The sequence below is a fragment of the Mauremys reevesii genome, linkage group 3, assembly GCF_016161935.1.
Source record: "Mauremys reevesii isolate NIE-2019 linkage group 3, ASM1616193v1, whole genome shotgun sequence".
NCBI classification, from domain to species: Eukaryota; Metazoa; Chordata; order Testudines; family Geoemydidae; genus Mauremys; species Mauremys reevesii.
In genome coordinates this window covers 137,583,254-137,597,229 of record NC_052625.1, presented here as the reverse complement: position 1 = coordinate 137,597,229, position 13,976 = coordinate 137,583,254, and the positions used below count along the sequence as shown (strand labels likewise).

General features: G+C 42.3%; 1 protein-coding gene across 1 annotated transcript; it reads right to left on the bottom strand.

Annotated features, from left to right (window-relative positions):
* Positions 1 to 2,370: 2,370 nt before the first annotated feature.
* On the bottom strand, positions 2,371 to 12,746 carry GPR63 (G protein-coupled receptor 63). Its single transcript, XM_039532717.1, has 2 exons — positions 12,672 to 12,746; positions 2,371 to 3,944 (listed from the first exon to the last, which is right to left on the bottom strand). Exon 2 carries the CDS (start codon positions 3,798 to 3,800, stop codon positions 2,541 to 2,543), a length of 1,260 nt encoding a protein of 419 aa, XP_039388651.1. The 5' UTR covers positions 3,801 to 3,944; positions 12,672 to 12,746; the 3' UTR covers positions 2,371 to 2,540.
* Between the last annotated feature and the right edge of the window lie 1,230 nt (positions 12,747 to 13,976).

Sequence of the window (13,976 nt, the reverse complement as noted above, 5' to 3'; positions counted from 1 at the left end):
ACTAAACAGCTTCATAAAATCTAATCCAGACATGCTCTCCAGATAGTGAGTGGTCCCTATGCATTCATACAGAACAAGAAGCTTCTTTGCACACACAAGCCTTATGCAGCATGCACGCGCACACACGCTTTATGCAGCTCAGAAGGGGACACTTGGAAGAACTGACACCGTACTCTGGAGAGCACAGGGACTGCTTACTCCTGGAGAGCAGGATGCTGAAAAAGGGGGTAGGAAGGAAGCAGGGCGATGACTCTATCTCCTACTTGGAGCAGGGCTGGTGCAATCTGCTCCTTCAATTTGTAGCCAATGGGATTCTGTGTGGAGGGAGCAGGCTGCACTCCTCCCATGCACAAATACAGCTCAGAAGAGACTTTACTTTCCAAAAGCGCAATCTCCCCTGTGGTAGTGTCCCTCTCCACCCTGATGCCCAATTCAGGGCTGTCACTTAAATGTCACAAATGTTCCCTGTTTAATCTGATTCACCTGTCATTTACAAGTTTATGTAGTTGATAAAAATACATACCTGGATTATGATCACTGAGTGAAATCCACTGACATTTTTCCTGTTCTCAAATAAGAATGGATGTTTTCAAGGCAGTTATCAAGAAAGGCAAAGTCAGTACCTGATGTGAATCCAAGAGATGGTTTGGCATTCCAGTGAAAGAAGCTTCCACTAAACAAGCTGATTTGTAATACATAGAAAACTAGTGGGACAGTAGACATGTGAGTGGGAGATGGCAAAGAAAAACAACAAAGAAATACAGGAGAGAAGTAGGGAATTTGACTTATTTGATCCCACTCCAGCCCCACTGCCCAACTCTCCATCATAAATTCTGAACTAGCTTCCCAACCTTTCCCCATTTGTTAAACCATCTCCCCAATTTATAATTACAAATCAGATTATTTCAGTCTTTAGATCGGGGTGGGCAAGAGGGCTCCACGCGCTGCCATTGCCTGCGGGTACCTCTCCCAAAGCTCCCATTGGCTGGGAACTGGGAACCACGGCCAATGGGAGCTTTGGGGGATGCATCCACAGACAAGGGCAGTGCATGGAGCCTGCCCTGGCCCTGCTGCGTGCCACTGCCACCCCAGAGCTGGTCCAGGTAAGCAATGCCAGGCTGGAGCCCGCACCCCGAACACCTCTTGCACACTACACCCAACCCTCTGCCTTGAACCCCCTGCCTGCACCCCAACCCCCTGCCGCACCGAGGCCCCTCCCACACCCCTCGTGAACCCCAATCCCCTGCCCTGAACTCCCTCCCACACCCTGCCTGCCCTGAGCCCCTTCCTGCACACTGCACCCCCTCCCACACCCCAACTCCTTGCCCCAGCCCTAGATTCATGGCCCTGCATGCAATTTCCCCACCCAGATGTGGCCCTCGGGCCAAAAAGTTTGCCCACCCCTGCTTTAGATGAGGGTGTTTAATATTGCCCCAGTCCAAAACATGGTTCATGTGCCTTTTTTTTTTTTGACCCAGAAACACCTATTCCAATTCTCCTTTGGCCGTAGACTCTCACAGGCCTTGATCCTGCCCACTTAGAATGCCTGGGTGCAGCATTCCACTCCCACAGACTCTCACTGACTTCCTTAGGGCTCTGAATGGGAAAATCTGTCTGCCCACATGCTGTAAATCACAGGATCACAGCCATAATTTATAACTTTGATTTCTGGACATAGCAATAGATTTTGGAGTTTCATAGCCACTAAAATATTAAAATGTATGCAATGGTCAAAAAAGATCAATTTTTGCCTGGGCCCATTTTTCCAGAACTTATGTTAGCCTTATATTTTGGGCATGATATTTTATCTTTTCATTCTGCCTCCATTTCCTCATTCACCAGGATTAAGGAGTTAATATCCCATTAGGTTAATTTTCAGAAACAATATCTAGCAAATCAGTAACTGTAGTTTTAGATACACCAATGTAAATCTGCCCTCTAGAAACTAAACATATCTTTCATTAAACTACCACCATAATGTGTAAAAACCTTCTCTACAGGCATCACAAACATTCTGAAAAACAGATTCTGTAGCAAGTTTTGTAAAGTGCACAAAATATTAATGGAAATATTTTTTAAAAGGTTCTAATGTCATCATCAAAACTCTTGAAATTTTGTTAAAATTAAATAGAAGTTACCTAAATGTGACTTTTTGGCTCTAATGTCTTGGCAGAAAGCAGCAACATTTTCAGAAAAATTACACCAACTAAACATATTGTACAATAGCAGCATAAAAAACCCTACAATTAGATGCAATTGCAGGCTTAATAAGCAGAAAACTGACAAAATATTAGAAATCTAATAAAAAAAAGTCTGGGTTTCCACTGAATCCTGGGAGGTAATATTTGTAATTTTGTTTACATTGTTTCTGACAGTAAACTCAGTTCTAATAAATCACGTTCTTCCTTAAAATTGAATAAGATATTGGAAAACATACTCAAGTTATAAGATATGGCAGTTGAAGGAGCCATATTAAAATAAAACAATACATAAAAACAAATAATCCCAGAAAATAATCGTCATGTCAAATAGCTGCAATTTTACACAACTGACCGGTGCTCCCCACACACATAGATGGCACTTGGCCGAATGCGTCTTCTTGTGTGACCAGGAAACTGTGGCAAAAACTTGAAGTACTTGGGCATTAAATCTAAGCATGCATCATGAAATTTCTTAATCCTCCAGTAGTAAATCAACGGGTTCAGTGCAGACTTGAGGTAGCAGAGCCAAAGGAGCCAAGTGCTTATCTCAAAAAAGTTGTGCTTGTGGTAAAAGTGACTGTTGAATGTCGCAATAAGGCTGTAGGTGGTGAAGGGCGCCCAACAGACTATGAAAACAATGAACAAAATCAATATGGTTGTGAAGGCACGAGTTTTAAAGCTCATATCAATGTTCATTTGAAAAGGTCTCTGAAGGCTCATGAGACCAAGCTTGCTGGCCTGGCTGAGGCATATGCTGTCGGGATGGCTGTGGATACGAACTGCATTGTGGCGTACGGTATTGAGTATGCCCATAAAAGAGTATAGCATTACCATGAATGGAATAAAAAAAGAAATTAGTACAACTAGTATTACATACACCTGGTAGCCAGGACTAGTGGTGTAGCCAAAAACACACTGAGGTGCTCTAGAAGGTATCTGCAGGTTTGGGTTCCCCACAGATAATGGAAAAGCCACAACAAAGGATGCAGCCCATGAAACAGCAATGAGAATCTTTGCACGGTAAGGATTCAGCTTATCTTGTCTCTGAACTATAATAAGGAATCTATCAATGCTAATAATGAGTAGGATGGCCACTCCCTCTATGACAAACAGCCAGAAAAACATGGCAGAGACTCTGCAGAAGATATCTCCAAAAATCCATCGCGTGGTAATGATAGTTATCAGAGCAAAAGGCATGTTCAGCACTGCAAGCAACATGTCTGCAAAAGCCAGGCTTGCTAAGAGAATGTTAATTGCAGATCGCATGGCAGCTTTCTGGTAGACCATGAGGCAGACAACAAAGTTTCCAAGAAAAGAAACCAACAGTATAAATATCATAGCAGCAGAAAGAATGATCTGGAGTGGCAGACTCAAGCTCTTGAAAACTTCTTGTGTTGGCAGGATAGCTGTAGGGTTCACTAGTAAAGTACTTATCTCAGTGGTGACCATGGCCCCTGAACTGTGATTCAATGGCTGTGTTGTGCCACTACGAAGCAAAAATTGGGGAATGGTAAAATTCATATAGGCATTTTCATAGACAATAAAAGTAGCATTCAATGTCCTAGAGTGGGCAGATGTCAACATTGCGGAGAAAACCATTGCTTCGGGAGGAATGAATTCAGAGCCAAGGTCCTCAAGGCATTTCAGCTTGTAAGGGTAGTATCATGTTCCTTGGCCATGGACCAAATCAGGATTACACAACTGAAAACAGCAGAGCTCCAACTTTCATGCCAATATTTATGCCTGAAAAAACAAAAACAAACACAAACATAGGAATGAAACTTAAAATGAGCAGAAAAAAATTTGGTTCTTAGACATCACTAAAGGACCAATAATGTAATAAATTTGAGAATCCCTATCTTCTGATATTATCTGTCTGATAATTCTGTAACTGTTCTCCTCCTTCACCCACCCCCAGTCCTGGACTATTAATTTAAACATTCTGAATGTGTTTTGGAATCTGAGTGAGTCCGAGACTGCTAAGATTTCAAGCCAGAAGGGAGATGGAGCACCACACCCAGAAACACAGTCTTTGGCTTAGTTTTATTTGGCATTGGTTTTAGGTACACTTTGAAGTCACAGTATAATGAGGAAGCATAAGTAAGACTATCCTACCTGCTCTAAAACACATAGGGTCAAAAATGCAATCCCTTCCCACAGCTGGAGTTTATTAACGAAATGAACAATAATAAAAACATATCATGAACAAGAAGCCCAAACTTTTATCCAGGCTTCCCCTAACGTTCTTAGCTGTCTAGGCCCTCTCAGCCCTCAAGCCTGCTTCCTCCACTTCAAATGCCCCCAGCAGGAGTGGCCTCCCTCCAGGCTCCATATTGCTGGCAGGTGTTGCAGGGCAAGGACACTTTCAGCTTCTGTTTCCTCTGACAGACCTTTAACTTCTTCCTAGTCAGGTCCTGTATGGTGTTTGTTCACTCCCTCACAGGAAGGTACAGTCTTACTATGAACATAACTACACTGTTGATTCATGAGTTTAATTATTTCCCCTTACTGCTTGAAGGAGGAAGATTAATGTTTTATGTTTCCCTCCTACCTTTTACATTTCAGAGCCCTGCTGGTAGCTCAGGGAAAGCAGACTGTCTTAAACTACGTAGTGAGATTCTTGTAAAAATGCCAGATAAACTAGTTACCGTGTTCTAGATTTCTTCTCCTCCTTATTCCTCGCCCTTCATTTTTATTTTATATTAACTCCTCTCCAACAAGCACTAATGTTAATAATAAACTAAAGCACAAACAGTAGACCCACAGTGAGAAATTGCCCAGAACTTATTGAGAGAAAAAGCCAATTTAGAAATCTTTCCTTTAATAGTCTTCCCCACCAAAAATGTTAGAATTCTGTGTGTAATCAACACCTAACAGGAATTTATCCCACTCTTTTCTGGTTCAGATGAACAATATTTTTGACAGTATGAGTATCAAAATCCTGTTTAGGAAACCCACAAAGGCCTATTACTCAATGAACACTGTAAGCAGTGAAGAGAGAAAGTAGCATCGGTGTTCCATAAGGAGTGATTTGAAAGGGAGCATAAAAACAACAAATAATTCATGATTTAGAATGGTGGATAACTGAAAATAAGGGCCTACGGGTAATGTCTGGTAGGCCTCTGTGGAGAGTGGGAATAGGAAGCCAGGGTGGATAACTAGGAAGGGAAGGAACCTAAGCCTCAGTATTCATTATGAGCAGCAAATGGAGGAAATCCTGGAGATGTTCTGGATAGGAAGTGAGGGATAGAACTCAGTATGAGGGTGCTGCTAGGCCCATCTTCAAGCTTCAATTCAGCAAGGTACTTAAGCACATGCTTATCATTAAGCATTATCCCACTGAGGACAATGGGACTATTCACATACTTAAAGTTAACCATCCAAATCTGCAGGATCAGGGCTTTAAACATCTTCATAACATCTAATCTAGCGCTGATATTTTAAATTTAAATAGCCTTAGGTGTCCAGAAACTATAGTAGAGAATGTTTCACAAAATGCTAGACAGAATATAAACCAATCAATCTAATGTGTTCTTGTTTAGAGGCAAGGGATTTAAAAATATATGGCTTTTATGATTCATTACCCTTTAACTACAGCAGAAAACAACTTGGGGGAAAAGTACGAGCCACAAAGCTTATTTGACATATACTATACCAACTCATAAGCATACATGTGCTGTTCCTTCCTTTCTATTTAAATCCCAGTAGCTAATATATGCAACAGAGAGTGTGAAATTCACTCAGGCGCAGAGTACCAGTGAAAGGTTTTGTGCACCATTTAATCTGTTCTGAAAGGCTGTGCTGGGGGACCTCTGAACCCTCTAGGTACTGGATCTGTGCAATTGGAGACAGAGGACCAATGTTCCCTGGAGGGATTGCTATTCATTGATGATGGGACATCACAAAAACAGGCAACACAGAAGTTAGGCTGGGAGCAATTCAGCCACATGGACAGAGCAATGCACAGGGCTTAAAGCAGATCCATTTGTTCAATTTAATCTACATTCAGTTTCACTCGTTGCAAATGAAACAGGTACGGAGGACAGGGTCTCCTCACTGATTCCAAATAACTTAGCATTGTGGATGAGCTGCTAGGTCCATGAGTAAAAACAGCCATATGGCTGTAGATGCTTTCCCAGCCCATTGGGATAGAGTAGAGAGCAAGAAAGGGCTGAGCTTCAGCCCTCTGCCCTGTCTGTGAGTTGAGGGAGTGGATAGGATTCCCTTCAGCCAACCCCACAGAGTTCCTCCCACAAAACCTGAGCAATCAGGCTTTTTGCACAGAGAGCAAGTTGCAACAAAAAGATGTTTCTGTTGCTCTCTCCTCCCATCATCAAGCACACAATCTTTTCTATGATCCATCCTGTGTTTCCGTCCTCCAAAAAAAATTTGGAAATAGAAACAGAGGTTGAAAAGAAATCAGAAAGAACGGAGCTAAGAGGAGTTCACAGTGGTTTTGTTTCACTCTTCAGTTACTAGCTGCGAAGGCCAAATCCTGCCATTTGAAACTGAGACAGATGCATTGGATAGCAGTTATTGAACTGCTATATGAGCCCACAGATTGAAGATAATATAAATCGGCAAATTTGCTTCTGAGCAATGTGGACAAGTACGACGCCGATACATTTTGGTCACTGTATTCTCATTTTTGGAACATGCACTCTCGTTGATTCTTTTCAAATGCAGAAAAGCTAGAGTCCAAATTACTTTTTCCTTTTCAATGCAGAAAATTACTGGGTACGCACATTTCCTCTGAAGCAAATTTCTCACTCAAATGCAACTTTCTTTATATGAAGCATAATAGACATAATTGTTTCTGATGCAGTGTAAACTCACAGCTAAATATCTCACAAATTTCATTCATCAAATATAATTATTGCTAGAACTCTGTTTGAATTTAGCAGATTTTTAAGCCAACAGCAAAAATCTATCTGTTTAGAATTTGGAAAGTATACCCAACTGTCAAAGATCATGTCTCATATAGAAAGCCAATAACCATCAAAACCAGAACCTCCCTTATAGCCAAATGGTGGAGGATTTTTCTTTATACAGTACTTGTAAATACAGTATTACAGCAACAGTTGTGTTCAAGGCAGAGTAGGCTAGTCTACATTTGGCTGTTGCTCAAGTTTGCCATTAAATTTAAAGTTTTCCTTTTTAATTTTACCTGTTTCTGTGCCAAATTCTAGCCACCTACCAGTGATTTTCTTCAAAAGCTTAAAGTTGACAGGTGATTTAAATACACAGAAAGGAAGAACTTTAACATGCCCTTTTACATGGTCCCACTTGGGTTTTGTTTTGCTTTGTTTTTACAATTATCATGAATGGTTTATTTTAATTCACATTTGGTTGGGTTAAAGATGACCTGTAATGTTAAGTTAATTTTTTTACCATGTTTATTATTACGCAAGCCCTAAATAACCAGGGTAACAAATACATTTAGCACAAACAGGGATATAGGTAGGTAGTACAGATTAGGGAAACATTTTTTTAAATACAAAACCAAAATGTTATAAATAATATAACTAACTTTGTATCCTTTCTTTGACCCCATACCTGTGTAAGTGGGGCCTGGGAGATTTCTCTCACTACATAGGAGGGAAAGGATTTCTTCAATGCCTTAACATTCAATTCCCTGCTTCAGATAGAGCAAGAAGTGGGGCATAGAACCAATGGGAATGGGCAATTTACTTGTTAACCTACCTGATTTTCCACTGGTAAGATAACTGAATTAGCTAGTTTCCAATCATGCAGACTTGCATGTCCAGTATCACCAGAAGAACCATTCACCCATCTCTTTTTCAAACACCAAGATTGGGTAGGACCAAGGCTATGAACAGATTCCATCCACATCTGTTTTGAGTCACCATTTCCATTTGAGCCTGTAGGGTGTTACCTGGTTGGTCTTATATACCATGTTATACCACTGTCTCCTTGGATATCCACAGCCTCTCTCTCCATGCACTCTTCCATAGCGAACAATTTTAAGCAGTCAGTATGGGGTCAATCTAGCAACAAAGCCAAACCATTGTAGTCTGCATCTTTTGATGACTCTACGCATGCACTATACTTTCAGTCCTTTATGGATGTCATCATTTCTTAATCTACCTAGCCATGTCATACCTAGGATATGGCAAGGGCACCTTATTGCCAATGTTTGCAGCTTTTGCTCCAGACACTTTGTCAATACTCATGTTTCACAACCATAATGAAATGTGGGTACAACGAGTGTTGTATATAATCTGGTTTTAGTTGTTACGGATTTTACATTCCAAACATTTTTATTCAGTTACATGAATGGTCTCCCGGCAGTAGCTATCCACTTGTCAATATCATCTTCATGGTAGTTGTCATATGTTATAATGGAATCCAAGTAGCAGAATCTGTCTACTTGTGAGAAGTCTATACCATTAATGACTAATTTAGTCAGTTTCTTGATTTCTGATTTCACTAATTTCACATTAGTTTGGTCTTTTGTTCATTCATTTTTAATCCCCATTCTCTGGCTGGTGTGTACAGGTTAATTTGAAGCTGAAAGCCAGTAACATTTGTGGCTATGCTCAGGATTGCAGTGCTTGTAATGCTAGGCCGTGATTGGTGCACATGATGCAAGAAGGGGCCTTAACATAATTGTATGTTGCTTTGCAGTGCTATTTTTGCTTTCACTTAATAGAATAAATATTGCTTTCAAACACACACAATTCTTTTATTAAAAAACAACAACCAGAGGAGAGAGTAAAATGAAAACATTCATCAGCAGGGAGGGGATATGGGGGAAGAGAAAAATTATCAAAAGGAGGAGAGGTCCCAGGACAGCTACAGATTTGTCTATGTCCAGGGATCATACCCAAACTTCTCCTTTGGAGTACTAGGCACCAAGTGCTGTACTTCAGCAGGGTCAAGCTGCTGAGGGATTGGTGTTGAGTGCAGTGGGAGTCCACACTGCTGGACTCTGAGGAGGGAGGAGTGGAATGCTGTGGGTAGAGAGTGGAGCCAGGAGGTTGATAACAGTGTGTTGGTGGTGTGTGGAGGGCGCATGGTAAAGAGTTTTGCGACAGCAGCTGCAAGGGAGGGTGGGCACGGAGCTGCTTGGTTTGAAGAGCTAGTATCGCCTAGAGTGTGTCCACTTGGCGCTCTATAACTGTTAGGAGCTGCTCCGTGGCTTCTTTCTGGTGTGCCGCGTTCTCCTTTCGGTCATTCTCCTTGTTGTCCCACCACTCCTTCAATTCCTGTTTCTTGGCAGCTGAGTGCATCATAACCTCAAGCAGAAAGTCTTCCTTAGCTCTTCTTGGATGCTTTCTAATTCTGCACATCCGTTCTGCTGCCGATAAGGGAGACTGGCCTCCCAAAGTCATTGCTGAAGTTTAAATGCAACATTTTACAGAAACAAAATTATTTGCAACACAGACAACAGTGATTCAGCGCTTTAAAACACAGCCAGTATTCACACACCTGTCACTAACTGGATGAACCCAGGAAAGCACACATGAGCCACAAGACCCCCACACTTTCCATACGAGGGGGATCATTATGGAAGATATCTCGCTGCTGAGGGTGAGCAGGGAATCAAGGGAGGGTCTACTCCAAGCCTGCGGCTTCTACCCTGGCACCTATGCAACTAGCCTGCGTGCAGCAATGGTCCCCCCACTACCCATCATGGCAAAGTGGTGCGGGAAAGTTACCATTAATGGGGCAAGAAACAAAGCAGCTCTGCCGAGGAACCTGCCGCAGTGGATCTCTGAGGGAGATTCATGTGAAGTGAGGGAGTCAATCAACAGCCTGTTCCGCCGCAGAGACTAGGTACGCGGTTGGAGACAAGCCTGCTTCTGCAACCCTCCTACAACCGCCAACAACTCACTTCATCAATTCCCAAAATCAGATCCACTTACCAGGGGCCTCCTCTCCTGTTTGCGCTTCACCAAGATCCTACTGCTGTGACTGGCTAGGCTCCTCTGGGGTAGAAAAGAACTCCTGACTGCATGCATCTCTGGACTCCAAGTCATCCTCTACCTCTGAGTCCCCCCCCACCACACTTTGTCCAAGATTGCCTCCTCCTGGCTCGGTCCACTCTCGACTGGCACATGAGCCAATGAAGTATCCATAGAAGTCTTCGCAGTGGAGGTGGGGTTGCCAACGAGTATCGCGTCCAGCAATTTGTAGAACCAGCAGTTCGTGGGCGCTGCACTAGAGCGGCAGTTTGCCTCCCGCACCTTTTGGAGGCATTCCACAGCTCCTTCACTTTTCCCCTACACTGCAATGTGTCCCACTCATGGCCCCTTTCGACCATGCATTGTGAAATCTGTCCGTAGGTATCATAATTCCTATGGCTGGAGCGCAGCTGGGACTGCACAGCTTCCTTTCCCCAAATGCTGATGAGGTCCAGCAGCTTGGCACTGCTCCAAGCGCGGGATAACCTGGTGCATGGAACAGACATGGCCACCTGGAAAGATGCACCAAGACCACTGCACATATCACTGAGCAAATAGGAAGGGGACTTTCAAATTTGCAAAGGAATGTACGGGCTGGGGCTGATGGTTGGTCACCTAAGGGCAGGGCAGTAAAGTTCAAACCGATGACCAGAGAGGTGAGAACAGGCATTGTGGGACACCTCCCGGAGGCCAATCACAGCACTGTAATCACCACGGTATCTACATTGGCACCACAGCACTGTAGCCCCTGTGCAGAAAGCTCTACGCCTCTTGTCGGGGTGGCTTTTTTATAGAGCTGCAACTGCGTAGTTTCTGCACACTAAATGCCTTGGCAGCATGTTCACTTTGGGAGTTACAGCGCTCAAAGCTGCTTTAGTGCGCAGAAGCTTGCCAGTGTAGACGGGGCCTAAGGGAGCTAAACAAGATGTTTTCTAAGGCCACGTCTATACTAGAGGCACAGTTAGGGTGCTCTAGCTAAGCTGTCATAGTTTAGATCCTTACTAAAGTGATGGAAGGGAATTTTCCATTGTTGTAGAAACTCCACCATCCTGAATGATGGTAGAAAGATCAACAGAAGCATTTTCCATCAACATAGCTATGTCTACACTGGGGCATAGGATGACAAAGACACAGCACTATGGCATGTGGATTTTTCACACCCCAAGCATTATAGCTACGTCAACCTTTTAGGTGTAGATCAGGCCTAATTGTAGAGTAAAAAATATTGGATTTAGTATGCATCCCTGTTTGACTTCAGTTTTCACTTCAAAACACTATGTCAGCTCACCACTGACTTGCATTGCATATCAAGCTCTGCTATATAGAATCTGCAATATTTGAATCAACTTGCTTCTAAAATCATGCCTAATCAGGTCTCTGAAAAACAACCAGGCACTTGGTCCAGATGGTATCCACCTGAAGTGTTAAAACATGGCAGAACAGGCATAGTCATGCTCCTTTGCAAACTATTTAACCTCATTTGGATGAAGGGCGAAGTCCCTGAAGGCTGGCAATGCTCAATCACTGTATCACTCTTTTAAACAGGTGACCCAACATATTGCAACAGCTACAGAGAAATATGTCTAATAAGCATTCCTGGCAAGGTATTCTGTAGAGTGATTCTCAACCAAATGCAAAAAAGAGCATAGGAAATCCCTTCTGAGTCACTACCTGGTTTTACGCCTGAACCTGGACTCTAGATAAGATATTTGTTTTTTTATCAAATCTTGGAGAGACGCAGAATTCAACGAACCTCTGTTTTGCACATTCATTGACTTTATGAAAGCATTTGACTTTGTAAACAGAGGGGATCTATGAAAAGCACTCAAGTGGTATGATTTTAGCAGAACTATTCATAAAAAGAGTTTATTTAAAATTGAAGTATTTTTCTCTTTTCCTCTTAAAACTAGAACTATATATTTTAAAAGTGAAAAGTACTAAAGCAACCACCACCAATCTGGATTGAGCAATTAGTGACACTTAATTACCCTCTTAAGGAGAATGCCTTCTGCCCTTAGTTCAGCTGATGGTTAATGGCCAAAAAATGCCCAACATGGAAATCATATTACAAACCATGAACAGATATAAAAAGAAAAGAAAAATAGCATTTACTTAGTTCTTCAGAAAGAGCATGGTCTAGTCTTTAGATCACAAGAAAGGGCATCAGCATTCCGGGTTAACAGCTGGTGCTGCCACTCACTTCCTGTGCCCCAGTTTCCTCATTAGTAAAACAGTTATTATTCACCTGCTTCGCAGGGATGTTGTGAGGACTAGTTAGCATTTGGGACACTCTTCAATATCATCAAATGATAAGCTCTAAAGAAGTGCAAAGTATTGCTGAAAACTTGCACTGCCAATGATGTTCCATGGTCTTTGCCTAATTGTTAGATTAACCAATAGGAAGATCCATTTCTAACTTCACAACTTCATTCTCAAATTTCCATTGGATTTGTATCCAATGTATCTAAATTGTATATTTAAGTTTAGCGTCCATTTACACCTGCAATAACACTCTTTCCTGACACAAAAATCCAAAACATACCAATCCAGGCAGGATCCCTTGAACAGAATAAGGAATAGTCTGAATAAGTCATCTTTCGGTGCTCTTTGTGCTAGGAGTCGCCCATGCACTGCATGCACTGCATGCACTGATGTTCAGCAGAATCTTCCCTTTTCGAGCAGCCTGTTAAAAAATAAGTAAGTCAATACTACTGACACAGATATGACAAACACAAGCCTCTCTTGAGGCGATTGTATTTATCGTTATGAATGTTATCTGAATGTTTGTGCCAGCCTTGAAAGTATGAAAACTTCAAAGACCATTACGTTGAGATGTGCCAGATGATACAGACCCGTAGAATATTCATAGCCTTTTGTATCAATACATGTTATATGTATTGTGTATTCCTGGTCACTGGGGGAATCTGGAATCACTAGAGGTTGATTAATGCAAAATTCCAAGGCCAATTATGCAGCCTTTGAAGTTTTACCTCTCAGGGGAAGGGGCATTGACTGGTTTTTACCTATTTTCAGGAGGCTGGGAGACAACAGTTTTGGGGATACAAAGGCTAGGATTAAACAGACTCAGCGGTCTGCTTTCTGATCCCACAAATGGACATGACCTTTCATCCAAGGTAACACCCTACCCTGCTGAAGGTTTAGAAAGACTGGAACCTGCCAGAGTCCACACAGGACTGATGGGCGACTCCTAGTACAATTAGTATGCATTGAGACCTTTTATTTTGTTTCATATGTTTTCTCTGTATGTTTTTGTCCTTAAGTAAATGTACTCTGCTAAGAAAGAGCTGGATAGTCACTTATAACCGCTGGTAAGCCACTGTCATTGTCCTTGAAGAGAAAGCAAAGTCCAGAGGCTGGACGTTAGTCAGACCTGCTTGGGGAGAACCTGAGTCCCTGCCCAGAGAGGGGACAGCTAGAGACCCGAGAGAGCATTCCTGGAGCCAGCCCTGGAGGTTGTCAAAGAGGCAGTTATTCTGAAACTGTAACAACTAAAGTCCAAACATAAGGCAAAACATGGGCAGAAAGGCAGCAGTTTTCCCTCCAGTAAAACTGAAAAGATATTTTTTGTTGGATTGGGGTTAATATTCTGTTAAGTAGAACTTTTAGGCCCCAATTCTGCAAGGTACTTAAGCATATACCTAACTCTGAAGTCAACGGGAGTACTCACGTGCTTAAAGTTAGGAACATGGTTAGAAACCTAACTGTGTTAAGGGCCTGATCCAAAGTCCTCTGAAAACAATAGAAAGAAACAGCATTTAAACACATAGGCTGCTGTGGAATTTCATAAGGAGGGTGAATGAAGTTCACAGAAAGTAACAGACATCAA

Bases quoted from the DNA above. Each gene is read 5' to 3' on its own strand.
- GPR63 (XM_039532717.1), bottom strand. From the start codon at position 3,800: ATGGTTTTCTCCGCAATGTTGACATCTGCCCACTCTAGGACATTGAAT.